This window comes from Pipistrellus hanaki, assembly GCF_964339955.1.
Source record: "Pipistrellus hanaki genome assembly, chromosome: 2".
Lineage (NCBI taxonomy): Eukaryota > Metazoa > Chordata > Mammalia > Chiroptera > Vespertilionidae > Pipistrellus > Pipistrellus hanaki.
This window is the reverse complement of record NC_140504.1, coordinates 110,181,946-110,206,375: the sequence shown is the minus strand read 5'-3', so window position 1 is coordinate 110,206,375 and position 24,430 is coordinate 110,181,946. Positions and strand designations below refer to the sequence as shown.

General features: G+C 43.2%; 1 protein-coding gene across 4 annotated transcripts in view; it reads right to left on the bottom strand.

Moving 5' to 3' along the window:
- Nucleotides 1–24,047, bottom strand: part of DUSP22 (dual specificity phosphatase 22) — a 59,056-nt gene extending 35,009 nt beyond the window's left edge. The window contains exons 1-3 of one of the 4 annotated variants that reach the window (XM_084872262.1): nt 23,728–24,047; nt 14,267–14,300; nt 5,538–5,620 (exon numbers count right to left, since the gene is read on the bottom strand). In XM_084872262.1, the coding sequence (XP_084728388.1) occupies nt 5,538–5,620; nt 14,267–14,300; nt 23,728–23,748 (138 nt within the window). In that variant the 5' untranslated portion in view covers nt 23,749–24,047. The remainder of the gene's footprint in view (nt 1–5,537; nt 5,621–14,266; nt 14,301–23,727) is intronic. The other 3 variants (XM_084872264.1, XM_084872263.1, XM_084872265.1) reach the window with 3 other exon arrangements.
- Between the last annotated feature and the right edge of the window lie 383 nt (nt 24,048–24,430).

Below are 24,430 nucleotides of genomic sequence, written 5' to 3'. Positions count from 1 at the left end.
ACCCCTCAAATCTGAAGCCATCAGTAGGCACCAAAGACACAGCTCACAAATGAGAAAACACTTCTGACTAAATGCAAGTAGCTTCCCAACCAAGACCTACACATGCAAACAGTGTATGTTATAATTACAGGACTGGGTTTCATTCATGTTGACCATGTATGTGGTTTACTTCCTGCTGGCTCTGCCACTTGCTGGCAAGGGATGTGAGCCAGTTGTCACTGGGATGATGCATCTGCCTTGGTGGCTCACCAATTCTAGGGAGTGGACAAGACAGGCATGGTCTGTGGTGGTAGGGCCCCAGCAGGAGCATCATGTCTTGTTACAGCTAGCCTCGCCTGGCTCAAATGTCACCAACCAGATTTACCAAATTTCCAGTCCCTTCCAAAGCCCTAGTCAAATACCTGTCCCTGTATATGCCTCCAGATACACACAGCAAAAGAGGAACCTTGTTTCTGGAGCTTCCACAGCTGCAGTTCCTACTTGATTCCTAGCACCAAAGGCCTGCCCAAAATTAGAGCTCATGTTTCAATGACGGTAATTATTATTAACTAGAGGCCCAGTCACAAAATTCATGCACGGGGTGTGGGAAGGTGTCCCTCAGCCCAGCCTGCACCCTCTCCAATCTGAGACCCCTCTGGAGATAGCCGACTGCCTGGGCAGTCAGATATCCCTCTTACAATTCAGGACTGCTGGCTCTCAACCGCTTGCCTGCCTGCCTGCCTGCCTGCCTGATTGCCCCTAACCAGTTCTGCCTGCCAGCCTGATCATCCGTAACCACTCCCCTGGCAGCCTGATTGATGCCTAAGTGTTCCCCAGCTGGCCTGGTAACCCCTAACTGCCCTCCCTTGCCAGCTTGGTAAACCCTAACTGCCCTCCCTGGCCGGCTTGGTCACCCCCACTTCCCTCTCCTGCAGGTCTGGTTGCCCCTAACTGTCCTCCCCTACAGGCCTGGTCACCTTAAACTGTCCTCCCCTGCAAGCCCAGTCACCCCTAACCGCCCTCCTCTTCTGGCCTAGTTGCCCCCAATTTACCCTTCCCTGCAGGCCTGGTCCCCCCCAACTGCCATCCCCTACAGGCCTGGTTCCCTCCAACTGCCCTCCCCTGCAGGCCTGGTTGCCCCAACTGTCCTCCCTTGCCAGCCTGTTTGACACCAACTGCCCTCCCCTGCAGCCTGGTCACCCCTAACTGCCCTCCCCTGCTGGCCTGATCGACCACAACTACCCTCCTCTGCAAGCCATCTTGTGGTCGCCATCTTGTATCCACATAGGGGCAGCCATCTTTGTCCACATGGGGTGGCCATCTTGTGTTAGAGTGATGGCCAATTTGCATATTACCATTTTATTAAATAGGATATTTATAAAATAACCATAATACATATCCTCTTTATACACTAAGGGCTTCACCAGGGCAGATACTGAGATTTACTTCTATTATCTCCTGCACCTATCCTCGGGTGGTATGTAGTAGGAATTCAAGAAATGAATAAATCATTAACTCCCTGCATTCAATGTCTAGACAAAAGACTCAACAGTGTGAGGAAGGCACTTGAGGCAATAATAAAAAGCAAAAATATTGCTAATAAAAAGTAAAGAAGAATAAGATTCAATGGTGGTGGTAGTCTGGGGAAATACACTTTCATACACTGTTAATCAAGACACAAATGGTACAATCCTTTCCCAAGCTGATGTATCAACATCTACCAATACTGTTGACAAAGTCAGGGGCAACAGTTGTGCTACCAGAGAACTACAGCAGGGAAACTCACTGGATAACCTGAGAGCAGATCCAGGTTTCCACAAAGCCATACATCAGCTGTGGGATCAAAAACAAATCCCTGCACATTTCTGAACTTCAGCTTCTTGCTCACAGTGATGGGATCAAGTAGGTCATCTCCAGGACCCTGTGCAGCAGGCATGAAAATGGGAGCCAGAGCTCTTCAGCAACTTCTGTGAGTTTAGGGCTGACTTGTGTGAGTATGGAGGTGCCCAAATTTCTAAAAGTCTTCATTCCGAAGACTTATTCCTCAGGTACTCTTCGGAGAGATAATTGAAGCCTCAGACCTCTTCCCCTTAGCTGATCAGATCTCTTCCCCCTAACTGACCTTCCTGGTTCAGAGGATGGAGAACTTCATCACATCCAGCACAGAAACACCAGAGACAAGCTGCTGCACTCCAGAACCAGGTTCAGGCGCAGCAGGTAGAGAACAGCGTCTTTCATTTTCTTCCACCTATCAGGTTGCTACGAAGAGTGGGAGACTCTGCTAATGCCATGTCAGAAACCATCAAACAATTATCCAAATAATGGAAAATCAGATCTAATCTAATCTAAAATCAACCAAATTCCTTAAGAGTTTTTCCTAAATAAAATTAATAAGTGGAGCCGAAACCAGTTTGGCTCAGTGGATAGAGCGTCGGCCTGCGGACTGAAAGGTCCCAGGTTCAATTACAGTCAAGGGCATGTACCTTGGCAGCTGATTGATGATTCTCTCTCATCGATGTTTCTAACTCTCTATCCCTTTCTCTTTCTCTCTGTAAAAAATCAATAAAATTTATTTTTTTTAATTAATAAGTGGATAATAACTGAGGATGTCAGCATATTCATGAGTTCTTTCATGGTGGGTATACTTTGTAGTACTGTTATTGCAACAGGTTACACCTAAGAGGCTATAATAGGCACAAAAACTGTGTAATCTTCCATTCTGTCTATCTCTTTTATACCAAAATGTCCAGAAACTCACCATCTGGCAGCCTCCATTAGTAACGAGATCAGTTTTGGCACCACCTCCTTGATGCTAGTCCTCTTGGCTACTCAGGTGTCTGAACATTCCTATGAACACCCACTTGCCCAGGATACTCACTCAGATTCGTGGCCCTTTCCAGAGTCCTCCTGACTCTGGATTCCCATGACCATATTCAGCAGAACATAGTTCCACAGATGGTATCAGGTCCCCGCTCAGAGAGACTGGTTAATGTGTACCTTCAATGCGGAACTTGGACCCTTTTTCTGTCAAAACACCGTAAATCTTCCAGAAAGGTGTTAAATTCCCTATTTATTTTTTGCAAAGCATTATATTCCAGGCCTAATGTCTGACAGTTTATGCCTATCCTTTGAGATCCTCAGGAAGCCCCTACCTCCGGCTTCTGTTTTAGAAACCTCGATGAACAATATGACGACCCTTTCTCACTTAGGAGCAGACCTAAAGATTCCAAAATCCCTTTCTAAGTGATGCTAAGCATCCAGCATTTTTAAACTCACTCAGATGTTTGTTGGAAACGACCTAAAGTGCACTGCCCAATCCACAGACACAACAGCAAGACTCACAGAACTCCTGTGTGGAAGCGACAGAGCTGAAACCTTTCTATATTAGATACCCTGTTTCCCCGAAAATAAGACAGTGTTTTATATTAATTTTTGCTCCCAAAGATGCACTAGGTCTTATTTTCAGAGGATGTCTTATTTTTCCATGCGCTAGGTCTTATTTTCGGAGGATGTCTTATTTTCGGGGAAACACGGTAGTAACTACCTCTCTCTTCCAGCCCCACCCCAGACTAGTGCTACTCAGAGTAAGTCAGGGATCATAAGATAAACATGCATGGTTTTGAAGCTCTTATAAAATGAAGCAGGTCCAGCTCCCTTCTCTCTCATTCTTTCCCCTCCACTCTCTACTGGGCCCCTCTTCAGACTCGGAGCAGCTCACTGCAGCTGCTCTGCCCTGCACACAATCAGCCCTTTGACCTTCATCTCTGTCCTTATTTCACTCTAGGGATCAAATCTATCTGTTAATTCCCTACCTACTCCAAACAAGTTAATATCCGTGACCTAGCCCAAGCTGGTGAGAGGGTGGCTTCTGGAACTAGAGCTGCAATTTAAGATAGAAGTTGCCATGGGCATCAGGCAGGGGCTAACCAAAGGTCTGAACCATCTGATCCCTGGCCGGTGAAACTCCTCTATTCCAATAACTTAATGTGAGCAGTTGTTACATAAGAGAGGCTATTGTTCTATTTTTTTAAAAAAATAAGAATGTATTCATGAATTACTTGTGAAGTTAGACTGAAATATGTAGGGGCTAAAAAGAAATATGCAGTATATTATTGATGGGAACACAGTTATCCACAGCTCTGAGGGTTTTAAGCAAACAGTGTTCTCTACACTGGGATACAATCCTGCCTGTTTCACTAGCCCTTCATTTCCCCATGTGTAAAATGAGAGGTTGGGCAAATCAGGGCTGGCACTCCTTTACGTCTAACACTTGCAGATCTTGTATCTACCAGGAGCTACAATGGGACAGGTCAATGGCCATGTTCATACAGGACAAGGACAACATTCCGCTAAATGGAGCATCGAGTCAGGAGGGGGGTTGGAGGGTGAGGAGGAAAGGACATCTATTTCATTCATTAAATAAAGGAAACTTCAAGTCTCATGTTATGATTTAAGAGGAAATCAATCATGACTGTTTATGTTTAACTTATGATGGTGGCCACAGCCTGGCTATGCTTTAAATAAAAATTACTATTCCTAGATAAAAAAAATGGAACTATTATTATTCCCCAAAATGGTGTGCTATTGTTGTTGTGTTTTTCAATGAAATTTTGCTACAACACAAATTATAGCACCTTAACAAGAAGTATGAGCTGAAACAGAAGTGCCAGCTCACAGATCTCAAGAAATGGTCCGAGTTGCTTACCACATACAGTTGTCTATACAAGATTTGACAAAATCACTTCCTCCATGTCCTCATTTATTTTATACTAACTCTAATCTGGCAGCTCTAATGGCTAAGGAAAATAGATTAACAATAAAAGTGTATGATCTATTCTTATATAATATGAATTTAAATGAAAACAACTTGAACTAGGATTATTTCTTTCAGAACAAATCGCCCCATTTTCTCCAACACCCTACAACAGAAAAACACAATACACGTTACAACCACACATGCATTACCTTCCTAAAAAGAGGTAACTTGGACTTTGCCAAGGCTAACAAACAAACAGATTTGGCTCCTGGACAACAGCTTAAACAGTCCATTGGAATAACACTGAAGGTGGTTTGGGAATTAATGTACAGACTGACAAACCTTGTTTACTTGAAAACCTAATACACAACAGCTTCTACACTGACAGCCTCTGTATCAGAGGAGTCTTAGGAAATCTCCAGTGACTTATCTCCCATTATCTTTTATTCCCAAGTGCAAATGGGTCATAATTGAGCTTAAGTGGGGGAAAAACAACAACTAGGAAATGAGCAGCCCAGATTCTTTTGGATTCTAAAATTGGAGATAATTTTGAAAGAAATGAAATGGGTCTGAAATGTCCTTTAAACCCAGAGGGAAATCAGTGCAGCATCAACTTATCTCTAGTACATAGTCAAGAAAGCCAAGCTCGCAATGCAGCAGGAGACATGGGAACAACACACCCTCCACATTCCACAGGCATGTAGTCCCTCGACTAGGTTGCTGTTGTGAATGTAGTCCTCCGAGCACAACAGCAACCAAAGGAGCACACGGGTGTCCCTTGCACCCCAGCACACGTTCTTACCTCTAACATGGGTCTGGCACTATCATGGACAGACAGGATGTGAGTCACCTTGTTTCTGCTCAACTGTTCTGCATCTCTGGCATCTGTCACAGAAGAAAAAGATGGGCATGTCATTACTCTGCAAGTGACTGATTCCTCCTCACGTCTAGCCAGAAAATGCCCCCAAAATGACTTACATCTTTCTTTCTTGAAACTTCAGAATTGACCATACCCCAAATAATCTAGGTCTAGGGACTAGAGGGCTATCTCTTCTATGTGTTTTGCAGATAACTATGTTAATTTCTGACTGGCTCAGAATGTGGAAAGGTACTAAGATAGATAAAGACTGTGATCAAGGAAGTGAACCCATGAGATCAATTTGTAGGTGATAATTGTTAAATTGTAGACTCAATAAAACACATAACACTAAAGATATTTAAAATGTATTAAAATTGCCTTTTAATGATTAATAATCCAAGTTAAAATTAATCACAAAAGACTCACTACTGTGTGAAAAAATAGGAACCTGCCAGAGATGACCGTGCCTTAATGTCAAAAGTGGGAATGGGTCCAGACATACAGACAAGACTGTGGTTTACATAGATTCACTTTAGGGCAAAAATAAAAATGGAACATTTTCTATAAATGCTAAACAGAATTGTCCCTAAGTTATGAGTCGGCTATTAAATAATCTGCATATGACACTAAGGAGACACCCATTACATTCCTTTCCAAAGTAGAATAAAAACTGTATGAATTTCACCACGTTGTAACCCATCTCTAATTCATGAAACAGGTCCAGCAAGAAATAAGGTGGTCACTTGCCTCTGTCCTGGCCTGGGCTGAGCTTTTTAAAATTATAGAGGATAAAACAGACAGAAAGTTAACTGTTTAATTATCATGTTTCTGGAGAATATTTAATGACATTGGAAAATGCTCAGGATATAATGTTAAACAGAGGATAAAACAGGTACAAAACTATAAATACAATATAAATAAAATTTGTAAAAACACATAAAGATAGAACACACTTAGGTGGGTAAAACTGCTGTAAAGAATTAGCCCCAAAAGTGGTCATCTTTAAGAGAGGTAATTATAAGCGTTTTCATTTTTTTTCTTTTTTATATATTTTCTAAAAATTTAACATGCTTATGAACTATTGGGAGGGAGGGGTGGCTTGTTAAACAGGCAGATTCCTAGGCTCCAACTTAATTCAAGGTCTAAGACAGGGCTGAGGAAAATGCATTTCTAATTAGCTTGATGACGAAACAAAACCTAAGAACACTGTTGTAAATATTCTGCAACGAGCATGCACCACTCTTAAAGAAAGAAATAAAAAAACTTTAAAATATTAAAATATTGGTTTTTAAGACTCTCTTAACTGCTCTAGCCATCTCAAGCTTCAAATTCAGATATGCACAGCAGCCATCTCCCTCACACACAGAGGACTCCATTCTGACCCTCCCCACCCAGCTATCTACCCTGTTTCCCCGAAAATAAGACAGTGTCTTATATTAATTTTTTCTCCCAAAGTTGTGCTACGTCTTATTTTCAGGGGATGTCCTATCTTTCCATGCGCTAGGTCTTATTTTCAGAGGATGTCCTATTTTCGGGGAAACATGGTATCTCCAAGGTGCAGCCCTTAGTGAGCTCTGAATTAGGCAGGAACTGGAATCATTTGGGATCCACAGGCTGCCAGTCTCCACATTCTCACCAAAATGTGATTCTCCAGTTATCACTAGAGCTTTTGTGAATCTACAAGTGAAACAAGAGCAACTAAAGCATCTAGTGTTCACAGAGGAGACATACAGAAAGGCAGGGGAGATGGGCTCTTTAAGGCAAGCTGGGGACACTCAACGGCAGGAGCTTCCAGATTCTGATCCTGCCCAAGATTTGAATTTAATGGTCAATATTTGTTTAAATATAGTTTTTCTCTTTTTAAAAAAATCTTTACTGGGATCATTCATGTGCCATAGAATTCACCCTTTTAAAGTGTACAACTCAAGGGTTTTAGCATATGCAGAGTTTTTAATCTCACCACAATCTAACTTTAGAACATTTTCATCACTCCATAAATATGCTTTTGTAACACAGATTACGATGAACAATAAAAAAAGTGGTTTGGGAATAAGATTACACATATTTGCATACAGAAGACCACTCAACACCACAAATAAGACACTGACTTCAAAGAAAATGGCAGTTCCTAGAGGACTATGCTCCTTTTGCTCTGTGCTTTTTCTTTCCTTAAAGCAACACCCACACTGTTACCCTTCCCCTAAGCATAGGCTATGCCAGTGTTTTTCAACCTTTTTGGGGCAAAGGCACACTTGTTTCATGAAAAAAATCACGAGGCACACCACCATTAGAAAATGTTAAAAAATTTAACTCTGTGCCTATATTGACTATATATAAAGTAATTCTCTTGAATAGGAATCAAATAAACACAAAGAAAGTATTTTATAATTACTTTATTATGAAATATTAAGTAAACAAAATAGTGAAAAATTATAAAATTCTTGTCTTGTCTGCACCTACGGCACACCAGGCAACATCTCGCGGCACACTAGTGTGCTGCGGAACAGGGGTTGAAAAACACTGGGCTATGCCCATCAACTTGAGAGTGCACAAAATGTTCCATCAAAGCTACTGATGACACTGAACCTTTTATTCCTCAGGACTTGGTATTGTTGATGGTTCTGGTACCTACCTACAACTACAAATGAGCTATGAATGCAACTGTGAGACTCTGACCAGGGGGTTATTAGCTCATTGACATGCACATGCGTAGCCTGGAGGTGCAGGACTCAATGCTGTGCTGCTCAAACCCAAACCAGAGCCAGTCAAGCAGAAGCTAGGCATCACCTGGAACCATACTGGAAATGCAGGCTTCCAGGCCCCCTACACACTTGCACAGTCACAGCCTACCCTGAAATAAGAACTCCTGAAGGAAAGCTGTGTGCACTTTACATGGGGCCCCTGCCTCACTGCAGTATGTTGGTGCCATTTCTAATCTAGAACACAATTCAGACACTTGTCATCACAAACACAAGTCAGTATTAATAAAATCAATGGGAAGATTACATTTAGAATTCAAATGGGGAAAAAAATCTACAGGAAAATGTGCTGACAATTATCTCAGGATAGGAGATTTTTGGGAATTTTTAATTCTAACATTTCCATCATATTTGGGTTTTATTTTTTATTTTGTTGATTTTAGAGAGAGAGAAAGAGAGAGAGAGAGAGAGAGAGAGAGAGACCAAGAAGAAGAGAGAGGAAGGAGAGAAAAGAGAGAGAGAAACATCAATTTCTTGTTCCACCTATTTATGCACTCACTGGTTGCTTCTTATATGTGCGTTGATGAAGATTGAACCCGCTACCTTGGCATTTTGGATAATTCTCTAACCAAATGAGCTATCCATTCAGGGCTCATGTTTGGATTTTTAAATTTTATTTTAAATAAGTCTACATTTTTTTATAATGAAAGAAGACAAAAATGTAAAAATACTGTTCACAAAATTCAATGGAACTTGCATTAATAAGTAAATGAACAGACAGACCCTTATTGGTGAAAAACAGCTAACCATGTTCTTATCCTCTCTCTGCCACCATCTCCTTTGACCCTGGACTTCTTGTCACCTGTCTCCTTTACCCTCCCCATCTCCGACACTCTTCCCTCCCACCAGGTCTGCTTTATCAGGCCTTCTGAAGATGAACTGTCTTCTTCACACAATGGGAGCACTAAAACAGAAACACCCAACATATTCTTCTCTGCTACTGAATGTCCCCTGCCTCACAGGAGGAAAACTCCACCATTTACTGGGTGAACATAATGGAAGGAGCAGGTGGATTCCTATAAGATGCTGTCCTAAAGGGCAAAGTGACAGCCTCATGCTTCCTCAGGAAGGAAAATTAGCACTCTATATTGACACAGAAGATGGACAGGGTAAAAAGTCCCAAGATGTTGGAGATGCCAGAATGCCTATGGGAAATAAGCTAGTCCAACAAAGTCAAGCAGAATTTCTTCTGAATAAAATTAACAAAAATATATTCAAAGAAGAATTAGAAATTAACACTAGCAACACAAATGGTCAAGAAAAACATAAACTTGGGAGGAAAGAACTTCTTTGGCAATGCCTGTTCAATACTCAAAGCACCTGCTGCACTGTTTGTGAATTCAAAAGGATGGCCACGCAGGGTGAGGGGGGTAGGAGGGGAGGAGGAACGTCTCTGCTATAAAGAGACCAAATCCCTCTGCTCTGAAGCCCAAGCCATGTTCCAAGTTATTTCCAAAACAACTTCTGCCTCCCAAGCTGAGAATCTGCTGAATGATGGGCAAGAGATTCCAATCCATTTGCACTTATGCTTCACATTGTAAAACTGAAAGTCTTCTAATTACAAATTACTACACATTGTAATAATTGTCAGCGGGGTGAACCTTTAAATAGACCTATCTCCTACCTGGATTGGGGGTCAAAATGGGGCAGTTTCTACCTTTTCCCTTCTCTACCAATCTGGACTCTGACATTTATTGGTCCTGAGCTTTGGCAAGTTTTTCTGTGCTTCACTCTTCTCACCTATAATGTTGGAAAATTGCAAAAGTACCACATCAAAGAGTTGCTGGAAGTACTAAATGATATAAAATGCTGAGAACAGTGCTTGGCTGGTATATGGTAAATGGTATTGTTGTCATTATTATTATCATCGTCATCATGACCAGATTAAGTCCAAAGTTAAAAGAGAAAAAAAGGAAGTTGCAGTGTGACATGCTGAGGATTCTAATGGAAGGAAGAAAAGGAGGGAAGGAAGGAAGGAGGGAGGGAGGGAGGGAGGGAGGAAAGGAAGGAAGGAAGGAAGGAAGGAAGGAAGGAAGGAAGGAAGGAAGGAAGGAAGGAAGGAAGGAAGGGGCGAGGTTATCATCCGCTCTCACACATAGGTTGCTTAAAGTATCAAGGGCAAACATCTGGCTCATGGGCTGTGGGGTAGCTGAATTCCAAGACAAGATCAACTCTGCAGGAACTGTTCCCCTGCTCAGTACATGCTCGAGGGCCAGGCTACATATCCACATCAGACTCCTAGCACAGTGCCTTGCAACAACTGTGTGGAAGAAATGAGTAAATTCACAGGCAACTATATAGATACAATACTTCTTCCCAGCTTCTTGTGTAGATAAGCCTGACACTTGATGAGTGTTTAAGAAATGCTTGGTGAATTAGTGTGTGAATAAAACACAACCACAGATCAACCAAAGGACTTGTATGCATGCATATAAGCCTAACCAATGGACACTAGACAACAGAGGGGTGAGGGCATGAGTGGAGGGAACAGGGGAGGTAATGGGGGAACAAGGACAAATATGTAACACCTTAATCAATAAAGAAATTTGAAAAATAATAATAAAAATAAAACACAACCACATACTAATGTTAGAATAGCTGACGGCAACAACAAAGCATCACCGCCTGAACAAAGACAGTGTGGTTGATGCAGAACTCTCTAATGGGTGAAACCCTCAAAGCAAGAATCCTGGAACCAGGAAGGTTTCCTATGTCACTGAATATTCAGAAAATAGGTACAGATTTTAGTAAAAAAAAGTGTGTTAAATCTTTACTTAAAGTTGTGCATAATGTCCCTTTATAAGAAAGTAACCTTCTATGTGTAAGGATAAAACTATCACAAACTGTTGGCAGAAGTATTTAATTTGATTAGTATTTATTAAAATGTTTTTATTGATTTTTAGAGAAGAAGGGAGAGGGAGAGAAAGAAATATCAAATGATGAGAGTCATTGATCGGCTGCCTCCTGCACGCCCCTACTGGGGATTGAGCCCACAACCCAGGCATGTGCCCTTGCAGGAATAAAACCTGGGACCTTTCAATCTGCAGGCCGATGCTCTATCCTCTGAGCCAAATCGGCTAGGGCCGTGGTCGGCAAACTGCAGCTCGCGAGCCACATGCGGCTCTTTGGCCCCTTGAGTGTGGCTCTTCCACAAAATACCACGGCCTAAGCGAGTCTATTTTGAAAAAGTGGCGTTAGAAGAAGTTTAAGTTTAAAAAATTTGGCTCTCAAAAGAAATTTCAATCATTGTACTGTTGATATTTGGCTCTGTTGACTAGTGAGTTTGCCGACCACTGGGCTAGGGATAGAGTTTTTAATTTGTAAACACTTCACTTAATAATTCTACTTCTAAGAATTTATCCTAACTCTGTTTCAAACTTGAAGACATTCTTTTTCCCCATGAAAGCAGTTAATAATAACTCACCAAGTAAACCTCTAAGATACTGGCTTTTTAATGGATTGGAAACTGCAGGTTTCTTCTGTGTTTTCTGGACTTTACTGAGCACCTCCCTACCACTTGGTGCTTTTCCCAAACTACAAAGCTCACTGATTTAGGAACTCCAGTACTATTTTTAATGAGTTCTAGTAGCAATTAGCAGCTAGCTGTCAGCTTCCTGTGCTTAATTCTCTTTGAGGGAACTAGCAAAGTTGGGAGCTTTCTGGGAAAAAGAGGAACAATTATTATGCAGAGAAATCATACAGGTTGTTTTTACAATTTACTTGATTCTGAATCATGAATTTAGGCAACAACCAGAAACTGACAGCAGTGTGTGTTGGACTACTTAAGGAGGGTGGAGTCTCAGATCCTATGATGAAAGTTGGCTCTGAGCCCAACAAGGCTGGCTGGTTTCTGCAGGTTTCTTCTGTGTATTCTCTCCTGTTCTACACACCCTGTCTCCATGCTGAGGAACCAGTTTTCACTAAATTCACTCAGTGTCACACAGCATGGGCACCCAGCCCTCCTTGGAAATCAAAAGTCTGTTTGCCATCATTCACTTGCTCTTTGGGTTTCTACTGACCTCTGTGACCACAGAACATTTTGAGACAGATAAGCTAAAAATAAAAAATCAATAGCTGACAGCAAATCAAACACATCTTAGCTAATAAAGAGGGAATATGCAAATTGACCATCACACCATCACAAAGATGGTGGCACCCATAGCCACAAGATGATGGCACCCAGTCCCCTCATTGCCTCAGCCCCGCTGGAGTCCCACAGTCCTTTCGGGGCAGCAGGCACACAGTGCAGCAGAACCCACGCTCAGCCCTCCAATTGCCTAGGGCCAGCCCAAGGCACAGGTAAGCCTCGGAGGGCGGCTGCCCAGCCGATGCCCGAGGCACAAGCAAGCCACCGATGGCGGCTACCTAGCTGACACCTGAGGTGCAGACAAGCCTCAGACATTGGCTACCCAGCTGCCTAGGACCAGCCTGAGGTGAAGGCAAGCCTCAGATGGTAGCTGGCCAGCCGCCTAAGGTGGGCCTGAGGCACAGGCAAGCCTCAGATGGCGGCTGCCAAGCTGCCCAGGGCCCCCCAAGGCTCAGGTAACCAGGGCTGGCCGAGGTTTGCACTACCAGCAGTGACAGCAGCAGAAGTGTGATGGGGGCATCACTTTCCCCTGATGGCCGGGTCACCTCCCACCTCTGAGGGCTCCTGAACTGTGAGAGGGGGCAAGCCAGGCTGAGGGACACCGCCTCCAGTGCATGAATTTTCACGCACCAAGCCTCTAGTATTGAATAAGAAGCAGAAAAATATATGAAAAGAAAAGTCAATACAAGATGAGAATAATCTGCTAAAGATAAAATTTCCTCTTAGTTTTCCCAGGTGATTAAAAAAACAGATTTCTGAAAATATATTAATAACTAGAAAAAAATGATAAAAGATTATAAATAAATTACATGGCTACTAAATGAGTCTTTCAGCCATCTTCTTTATGTCATGTTCGAACATGTATATAGAACTAAAATGAAGGTCAAAGGTCCAATTGGAACCTGCAAGCTCATACCACTCAGTCAACACTGGCCAAGAGGGTCCACTCCAAAAGGGGTCTAACAATAGTGGTGGCCACCTCCAGACCAGACTTTGAATAAACCAAGTTTACACCTTGTTTCAATCATGGGTGAGAAGGCTAAAGCTGACCTCTTAAAAAGCAAACTTACCTTTGGGTGGGAGCAACCCAAATGTCCATCGATAGATGAATGAATAAATAAAATGTGGTATATACATAAAATGGAATATTATTTAGCCTTAAAAAGAAAGACAGCCAGGACCGGTTTGGCTCAATGGATAGAGCGTCAGCTTGGGACTGAAGGGTCCCGGGTTCGATTCCGGTCAAGGGCATGTACCTTGGTTGCGGGCATATCCCCAGTAGGGGGTGTGCAAGAGGCAGCTGATCGATGACTCTCTCTCATCGATGTTTCTAACTATCTCTCTCCCTTCCTCTCTGTACAAAATCAATAAAATATATTTTTAAAAAAAAAGAAAAGAAAAAAGACAATTCTGACACGTCAGCATAGATGCACCTTAAAGACATTATGCCAAGTGAAACCAGCCAGACATAAAAGGACAAATACTACATGATTTCACTCATGTGAGGCCCCTAAAGTAGTCAGATTCATAGACACAGAGTAGAATGGTGGTTACCAGGGGCTGGGGTGCAGAGAAGGGGGTAGTGTCTAAAGGGTAAAAGAAAAGTCAATATAAGATGAGAATAATTGACTTTTCATTTTATTAAAAGTAGTAATTTCCAGGTGGGAAAATCAAACGGTTCTGGAGAAGGATGGTGGTGATGGTTACAAGCAATATGAATGTAGTTAATGCCACTGAATTGTACACTTACAAATTGTTAAAATGGTATATTTTACATTATACATATTTTATAATACTACAATAATACAAAAGAAAAGAGAACTCACCTTTGAAGTTGCCAATATACAGGCCAGGCAGGATCTAGGGAAGAGACACAGACCAGATGTGAGTGTTAGGGACCTAAAACTGACAGTGTTTTGAATATAGAGGCTGAACCCTCAGCAGAGTAGCTGGAGCACAGCTCAGGCTTATCACCTGCCACATCCACTCCCAGCACCTCCCTAGATGGACATCACACACAAGCAAGCATCCCTGTCTCCAGGCTCCTGCCTTTTTCCCATGGCCAATAGAAATAACCTATTGATGGTCACATGTTGGTGCCCATCTATTTGTGGAACTTGAAAGACCAGGATTCTCCATGACTCCTCCTTTTCTCAGTATACTCTTCACACACCCTCTATACCTGCTGCACATACAAGGCTTCTCTCACAGCTCTAGCAAACCTGCCCTCTGCTGTCTGAGGCCTTTGTGCATGTTGTTCCCACTGTTAGGCAGCTATGACTCATGCCCAAAGGACGCCTGTCCTGATCCCCAAATCTGGAGTAGACCCTTGCTTCAGTGCCCACAGTCTGCTATGCTCTCCTTATAGTGATGCTATCACAGGGGCACTACAAGGTGAAGGTCTGTGCCTGCTGCTGGGCTGGAAAACTTTCTGGGTGGCAAACATATCCTGTTACAGCAGCACACCCAGCTCCTGGCTCAGGGCTTGGCCCATGATTATCATTCAACAAAAAATTGCTAAATGAATGAATGGACTCTCTAAATGGGTAAGTTAATTAAGAACATGCATTTGCTCCTAAATGTCTACTTCTCCTAAGACAGTGTTTTCAAACCAAACTATCCACCAGAATCTGTTAAAAATTCAAATTTCTGGACAAGCCCCCAACCCCCATATAAAATGATTCAGTAGATCTGAGATGAGAACAGTGACTTATTTTTCACACTTTGCAAAAAACGAAACCAGAAAATCATTTTTGTCTTTCCAATACATTGTATGGAAACTCTACAGTCCAATTAGGGACACTACTGCAGAAGCTACAGTACCAGACAGATTGCTCAGTGCACACAGCACACAGGTCTTGATGACACTTCCCTACATACCTCCAGTACCCAAGCAACACCCTCATGTCAGCACCACTACCCTGTACCTGGCTCTGCTCCACACTCCCTATTTTTTGCTCACTTCCCTAAGAGACCTGAAAGCAGCACCCAGTGACGTTCTTCAGGGCATGGATTTTATTGTGCATCTTTGCCTTGCTAAAAACCAATGGCATATGCACGAACGACCAAGGGCCTGACCTACTCTATATAAAGCAGCAACATTTGGGTTCTCTTGTTGAGACCACAGACCCTGATGTAGGCCTTTAAATCAAGAAAAGATACACAATTGCAAATAAGTTTCACAGACCATCAGGCAAGTCACCAACTAGCAAAGTCCTACCCACCCTGAAAGCAGCATCCCCACCGGTACTCCAAGGACCAGTTGGAGGTTACTCACAGGAGACTCTTCCCTCCTCTGGACTCCACTTACGCACTTCCTTCGACTCCTCAGCCCTCCCCTCTTACTTACTGCAATAACTTCCTAGACATCTCCCTACCTCTGAACTTGGCAACTCCAAAGATTCCTCAACCTACCTCCAAGGTGCAAAGCTTATCATGTGATATTTCAGATTAAGATCTTCTTAGGGCTCTAAGTAGCTATCAGGATGAGACCTACATATGACACCTCAGCAAGTGAGACTTGCAAGGACCGAGGTTGCTGTCTATAGCCTCAGCCCTATGCCTAGCACCTTCCCCCATCTTCCCCTTATCCAAGGGAGACATAGGCCAGGCCCCCAAACCCAGCACCCAGGTTTTATGGGAAATAACCCAATTTTCAAACACTGTCATCTACATTAAGAAAAACAATCTTAAACATTTCGATAGGTAAGTAAAACACAAGTGCAGGCTGACTACTGCCCACAACTGTCTAATTTACCTGCTGCCTGCATCATATGTGTGAATATGTTTTCTCTAAACTCAACTGGTTTCCCTTAGATTGATAGGTACTCAAGTACTAGTAAATGTTTTTTCAATGAGCAAATAAACAATATGAATAGTGTGGGAGGAGTCAAAGCAAGGAAAGGAGAGATATGAAAACAAATGATGAATGAAACCTGTGAGATCAAATTTTGTCCCTTTCTGCCCTGGCTGGTTTCTGTCTGGGGTCAGTGAACCAGGCTGAGGCACTGGGGCTGGGCTGAGGAAAGCAGCATCCTGAGGGATACCAGGGCAAGAGCTGGCAAAGGCAGAGATCTGAGCTTACCAAAAACAAGAAGCCAACTTACTCAAGTCATTTAAGATGCACATTCTGTATTCAGTTAAGATCTTTTTAAGTAATATAAGGAGAGAACAGAGTAATGTCAGTAAACTTGTAACTCAATTTTCAAGACCAGAAGAGTAAACTAGAGTTTCAAGGGCTGGAAATAAAAAGCAAATTGCTCAATCTCAGTTTCTGCCACATACAATTACAAAACAAAAATAAGGACGGCTGAAGGATTGACCACTGGCAGGGAGAAAAATTCCATTTTTGTTTTCTAGGGGAATAAAAGCCCATAAATATTTAAATTTCTATACCAATCATACTTAAAACTGTAATTCAAACTTAAAAAACAAAAAATGTGACCCTATTTCTCCAATATTATTGTTACTAATAATCCCTAAATTCAAAAAAAGGAGACAAATGGAAACAAAATAATTTTCCAGCAGACAGATGCTTGTAGAGGAGCCCAGGAAAGAGTTGGGCATTCACCTGGAACAGCATGAACAGTGAATTCACACCTGGTAGGAAGTAAGGACAGATCAAGGGGAAAAGTTAGTAAATGTAACTTGGGAATATTCTGTGACTCTAAAAGAATAAGTTCAGAATTGGTCCTAATCAGCTTTGGGCCCTGGGAATAACTATCCCTTCCCTTTGCCAAGGATATTCTTTCCCCATTGTTCCCCTTGGTGGTTCTTGTCACTTAGGTCTCCCATGAGATGACAGCTCCTAGGGAGGTCTCTCATGACTACAAACTCCCTGCCACCTCTACTACATCACCGCTTTATTTTCTTCACTGTATTTATCAAGACCTAAAATTATTTTATTTGCTTACTTTTCTGATTGACCTTGAAACAGGGTTTTGTATCCTATCTCTATGTCCCAAAAGCCTGCCACTGAGTCTGGCACATGAAGAGATAATCACTGAAGGAAGATGCTGACACTGCTGGCCAAAAGATTCTTACTTTTGTTAAAGGACTGTCTGGAGATAGGTAATGAAGGGCAGTCTCCTTCTGCAGTAATTCTGAGACCATTCTAAAAATTTTCCATGGTTGATGGCTCCCCTTGATCAATATTGTTCTCATCCACACCTTACTAACACTATTCATACAGAAATGCATGAAATCAAATCCTTATCTGCAAGAATGATCTTAAGCACAAAAGGATACTGTTTCTAAGGCAGGAAATATTTTGAGTTTACTTTTTAAACATTTCTTAGTATTTCAGGATGCCATGGAATCTAAGACCACAACCCAAACAGATATAAGGGAGAAAATTCCTGATCAAGCAGTAGTACAAGGTAATGGGGGTGAAGGAAGGCTTATAATTCTCCTAGGTCAGAAAGGACTTTCTGAATTTTAAAGTCATGGGTGAGGGGGAGAACTCTGGAGGATGCCTAAAGGGTTGAATGTCACAGACTTTCTTAATGCCATGTGGCTAAGAACATAACCAGTTTGCACTTACAAAAAGAAAAATCTGAGAATACTCTTGCGTGCACTTACAGGCCTTAAGCATTTGTTCCTTTGATATGAAATGAATCTGCAATGCTGAAAAAGAGAAAATGTGCAGGTAGTGTAGAGAAGATAGAGAGACCACCAACATAGTGCCATCTGTCCATCAGCCCCACAGACACAGCTATACAGGTGTGCCACTCACAGTGCACTTACCTCCCACAGAGGGAGTCCTCTCTGTAATTTGCTTCGGACCAACTTGGATAGCACATTATTTCCCACTATAGGGTCTAACACAGTGCCTGGATGATAGCAGGTATTCAATAACATAATCTGATGACTGGGTAAATGGACAACTGAATAATTATGAAGGAAGTGAAGTCAGGTGCCGCCATGTGGAAACTGCAGCATCTAACAGCACAAAGATGTCTGATCTTCTAACTCCTTCGCATACTAAACAGTGCTTCTCTACCTCTTAGGTCTCTTTGGCCTTTTAAGAATGACTGGGTTCCAGATTAACACAGGCGTCAGGAGATTCTGAGTGAAGAACCCTAAGTAAATAATTCTCAATGAGGGATGATTTTGCCCTCCAGGGGACATGTAATAGTAATACATGGGCACATTTTTAGTTTTCACATATGGAGAAGGGACTACTGGTATCTAGTGGGTGGAGGCCTGGGATAGTGTTAAACCTCCTACATAGTGCACAAGACAGTCCCCACAACAAAGAACGCTACAGCTCAAACTCAAAACTGAAGGCTGAGAAACCCTGGTCTCTGCCTTGGGGGCTGATCCCCTGAGCTATTTCCCCTTGAACTATACTCCTTTAGCAACTATACTACCTTATCTTCCTAAGAAGAAAAGAGCTATGCTACCACAGGTGTCGACCATATCCAAGGCAGATGCCATCACTACTGTAACTACTGATGTGCCAAATCCAAGTGCAGATTTGCACCTTATAGTTTGTAAAAATGTCTTTTCATCAATTCTCATTTGCTTCTCTCAAGAATCTGGGCAGAAACTGGAGGAAGTATTATTAAACTCATTTTAGAGCAAATAGGATAATAGATAAGTTATCCACCGTCCCTATGAATCAAGGGAAATAGAGAAACCAAAGCTCAGAAACATTTACAGTAAAAAAAGAAGGAACTCTTACCATTTACAACAGCATGGATGGACGTGGAGGGCATCAAGCTAAGCGAAATAAGCCAGTCAGAGAAAGATAAATATCATATGATCTCACTCATTGGTGGAATATAATGAGTAACATAAACTGAAGAACAAAATTAGAGCTAGAGGGGGAAATATACTAGAATATAATAGAAGTAATCCTGTTATTTGCAGATTTTTAATATTTCCTATCATACTATATTAGTACAGTTTTGGTAATATTGTTATACTTAAAATCCTTTTATTCTTGAAATATTAATGTTTATTGTAGTAATATTATATGTAAGGTGATTTTTCTTGAATAATTGGTGGTTATTGCATGTAACATTTAAAATCTCTTGAGATATTAATGTTTATTGCAAGTAACGGTATTATATTTAAAATTATTTTTTTGAAATAAAAAAAAAAACTAAAAGAAAAAAGAAAAGAAACATTCAGTAACATTGTTCAAGATTGCAGCATGAAGCAGCAGAATGGGAAACACTTTAAGTCAGGCTTTTTAGTAGCTTGTCCCTCTTTCTTTTACAATGTGGGCTTCTCATCTAAAAGTGATGCACTAATTGAAGTGTTTGCCTCCTATTACCATAAGCAAGTTTCCCATGAAATACTGGACAACATCCCTTCATACTCGGAAGGTTGCTTTTAGAGGACACAGAGCAGAGTGGGAGGAAGGAAGAGGCTACCAGACTGGGCAGCTGGGTGCTGGATGAACTGAGCCAACCATTCAGTCAGGGGGCGAAAATACATCAACCAGAGCCAGAAGATGGTAACATATTAGCACACTTCTAGGTCATTAGTTCAGGTTGGAGACACATTTGGGCCCGTTTCTCCAATATAATGCTGGCTAGAAAAACTGGATATTTGTTTTTAATGGGGTATTATAATACTACTTAAGGTTAATAAGATGATAATGAGATAGTCATTTTCTTTATAGGTCCTCCCCAAAAGATTTGGGGGTTTAGACACTTGAGAGAACTTTGAGTCAATTAGGAGTTTGCAAAGGCTCCACAGAAACATGATAATTTGCATGCAATAGCCTATTTAGTTTTACTCTAATCCTCAACAGAGACATTTACTAGTCTGACCCTTTTAGCAGCATAGAGGCACTCTGTGTTATGGCTATGAACCCAATCATTTGGCTTAGAGTTCAGGCTCTGCCACTCACCAGACAGGTAACTTTGGGCTGGTCACTTAAACTCTGTGTATCTCATCGTAAAACAGGAATAACAAATAATAGTATCTACTGGGCAGCGCTGTGGTGAGGATCAAAGGTAAAGTCTCAAGACTTGCCCTGGCATACAATAAGCTCATTAGTGACTATAATTTTGACCAGTTCAGAGAATCTATTTGGGAATTGCACAAAAAGGAATGAAATGATAGTTTTAGTTGCCTCCCTTTCTCTCCTTTTGCTTTATTAATGTCAACCATGAAGAGAGGATGTGGCTTTCCTATTTTGCAATTAATTTGGAACTCTGGGGAGCTTTCTCAAATTATTTTTTTGCTATCTTTAGAATTCATGTGGACTGAACTGACATCCCAGGTAAAGGAAGGGCTTATCCTATCCTCAAAATCAGTGGGAACTGGGCTCCAAACTCAGTCCTGCCTCTTCCTAGCATTTGGTAAGACCTTAATCATGCTACTTCATCTCTACCAGTCACCATTTCCAATCTGTACAAAAGGAAAAGACAGGCTGTAGTGAGGCTTAGATTTTATAAACTGCAGGTACATATGAGGCTCAAAAAAATAATAGATCACAATTGCTATGTTCTCTTTCTGTATTTCCTCATCATCTTCAATTGGCCAGAACAAAGAAGCCTTTCTTCCTTATACTCTGTGTAACACACTGTGTACACCTAACTGAGATGGGCATGATGCTCTCCTCAAGACTAGACATATGGATAAGATCCTCTCGAGGGCATGAAATATAAGTAAAAACTCCAAGCAGTCAGAATGGAATCTGCATTGTTTAGTTCATAAGTTTTCTTTGGCCAAGAATGACTAATTTGACATACTGGAAAGAAATCTTGTCCCAGTAACCTCAGGACACACGTACTGTCAATTACATTTTCAGTTTGAAGGGCATTATATATTACTCATAAAAGTGCTTAGAAAAGCATTTCTATGGTTAGCACCTTATAATAATTCCACTGATCCTGCAAATCAGCCTTATTTTTTTATAGACAGGGAAAATATGAAGCCTAATTCCAAGTCACACAAAGACATGAACAAACTCTAGTTAATGCTTTTAATTTCTGGCTTCCGGCAGCCTACTTTGCCACTAACTAACCTCGTAACTTTGAGCAATTCATTCTGACCTCAGCTTAAACATCTCTGCCCAAGCAGGATCCTTGGCCTGGCCTAAATGATACTTCTAGCTTTCTCTCATCACATCTACTTACTCCACGTTCCTGAAATTGCCTATCTTATCCTGGAGCTTGTATTCCTCCCCATCCTGTGTTTATGCAGGTCTTCTCTCTTTTTCTCTCTCACACACACATATACACACATGTTGTGTAATATAGTAGCCATTAGCCACAATGGCTGAGTACCTAAAATGAGATGTGATTTACGTATAAAATATACACCAGACTTTGAAGACGTAGTACATAAAACTGTAAACCATTCTATAAATAATTTTATATATTGGATACATGTTGAAATGACAAAATTCTGAATATATTTCAGTTGAACAAAATATATTACTAACTTTAATTTGACCTGTTTCTGTTTACTTTTTTAATGTGGCTACTAAAAAAATCTAGATTAAATACTTGGCTCACCTATTTCTATTGGGCAATCGCTGGTCTACACTGAAGGCTCTATCTGTGTCATTACCATCTCACTTTCACCCCACCTACTCAACTAGCACAGCACCTGACTAAAATAGCAAGTACACAATACATATTTGTTGAATTAAGGATATTTCTAAATCTGTCTGTATTTTTCTCCATCTCTAGATTGGAGATAGTGGTTCTATTTACAACACAAGATGGTTAGGATAGAATCATAAAATAATACTTTCTTTGAAGGGTAAATTTATAATGTGACTTTTTGCTAAAAAGCTTGAAATTATTTTTGAACTCTTGGACAATCATTTGTATTTTGAAATATGTCCTTTTGAGTTATGATATAAATGTAATAAATGAAATGCTGAAAGAGCTGGAGAGTAAGCAATTTAAGTGGGAAATACTCTTTAAGAACCAAAAGAAAGCCGAGGTATGACCACAGTTAATAGGAAAGCAGACAGGGCCCACAAACTTGTGAAAGTGGCTTTACTGTTGTTCTGTGTTAATTTAATAAGCGGAAGACTCATGCATGGTGCTGACATAGGGCAAGTGGTTATCCAAAAGCCAAATAGTCTGTCTCCAAATATGATCACTACCCCACCATCCACTCCCCTAACCCCCAACAAAAAACACCACACACACAATGAATACAATTCTGGCTACCAAAAAACCCTCAGATATGCAAGCCCAAAACACACAGTTCTTTCATCACCTGGATCTGCAGAACACAAGAAACAATGTGGGCAGGTGGAGTTAAGAAGGTAGAAGGGCTACTTCTACCATAAGCCTCTTTTCCCATCTTGTCACTTAACACTCCCTAGCACACTTTTGACACTCCAGCTAAAGGAACCAGGTCATTGCTGACCCCAGTGCTGAGACAAATAAAAACAAGAAAGCCACATTGTTACATCCACCGACCTTGAGTGCTGAATGTATGTGGAGAAGTGAGTGAGTGGGATTCAATGGGGAAAGAGAAGCAGACCAGACGCTACTCTCCAATCCAGGACCATTCCACAGACCTGTGACCTTGTGTGTGTTAAGGGTTTTAAAAAAGTTATTGTAAATCTTTTCTTTAAACCACCAGTACCAGATCACAAAACCTTTAACATGAATACATACTCCCAAGCAAGTCTCAGCTTAAGAGCTTGTCCTTTTCCTGCCACCTTCCATCGGTGGAAGCAGCCCACAGCCTAGGCAGAAAGGCGGGCAGGCGGTGCGGCCGGAGCAGGAGAGCGCAGCACGGATTTGCAGGGGGCACGCCCGCGGTTTGCCTGCCCACAGGTTGGCCTCGCAGCAGCAGCCACCCACCCAGAATCTGTCAGCTCCGTCAATGCTCTCAGGTCGCCCCGCCCCTAATGGGTGTTTCAAACACCTGGGAATCGGGCCCGTCAATTCTCGGTCCACAGGACTTGTCTGTGCGCACGAAAAATAAACAAAATCTGCGGAGAAAGGAGGGTAGAGACTGGAGGACACCTCTCTACTGGTTTCCTAACGACCCCGTGACGACGCCTCCAGAGCCGGGAGTGAGCAGGGGAGGAGGACCGCGGCGCCCAGCTCGGGGCCGGGGTGGGGGAGCGGAACGGCGACCCACACAGCGAGGGGTGCGCAGGCCGCCCGCCCGGAGGCGGGGGCTGCGCCGGAAGCGGGGCCCACAGGGGCGCCCCCCAATGCCTAGGCCCGGCGCCGCCCCGCACCGCCCGCCTCCCCTTCCACGGAGGCAAGTGTGGGGAGCCCGCACTCCCGCCAGAGCGAGGCTGAGAGGTGGAGGCGAAACCTGCATACAGGAGAGACAGACACGTTACCTTGTTCATCCCATTCCCCATGGCGGCCGAATGCGCGCTCCAGCGCCCGCTCCCACACCCGGCTCCGAGGGCGCAGGCTCCCTAGTGGCGGGGCCGGGAGCCGGGGAGCAGGTGGGGCGGGAGGGAGGAGGCGCGGGGAGGGACTGCGTGCACTGACTGTCAACAACAACAACGGGAATCTGGGGCGGCCGGCGGCGCGGCTGGCTCCCCACCAGGCCGGACCCTGGGGTTTTCCGCTCGCCCGCCCCGGACTTCCCGGCTCGGCCGGGCGGAGCGGCGGCGTCCCGGCCGGGAACAGGAGCCGCTCAGCCCGTCCGCCCAGGAGGCCCCCGCCCCCTCCCCCCGGCTCCCTGGGGCGTGTGGTCGGGCTCCCGCGGCCGGCGGGGGAGGGGCGCAGAGCGGCTCCGGCGGGCGGCGGCCTCGAGCGCGCAAGTGCGTCCCCGAGCGTGTGGGCGGGGCCGCGGGCGGACGGGGGCGGGGGCGGGGGTCGCCGAGGAGGTCCCCGCCCGGCCGGGCGTCACGGGCCGCCTGGGGGAGGGGGTAGAGTCACCCAGACTTCCGCCGGCCTCCTCCCGGGACCACTGCGGAGCGGGGGCGGGGCTGTTCCGAGCAGCGTCGCCCCGCCGGGCGGCGGGTGAATCAGGTGCTCATCACCGGCAGACCCAGCCGGGCGGGGATTTCTGTGGCCCGCCCCCACCCACGG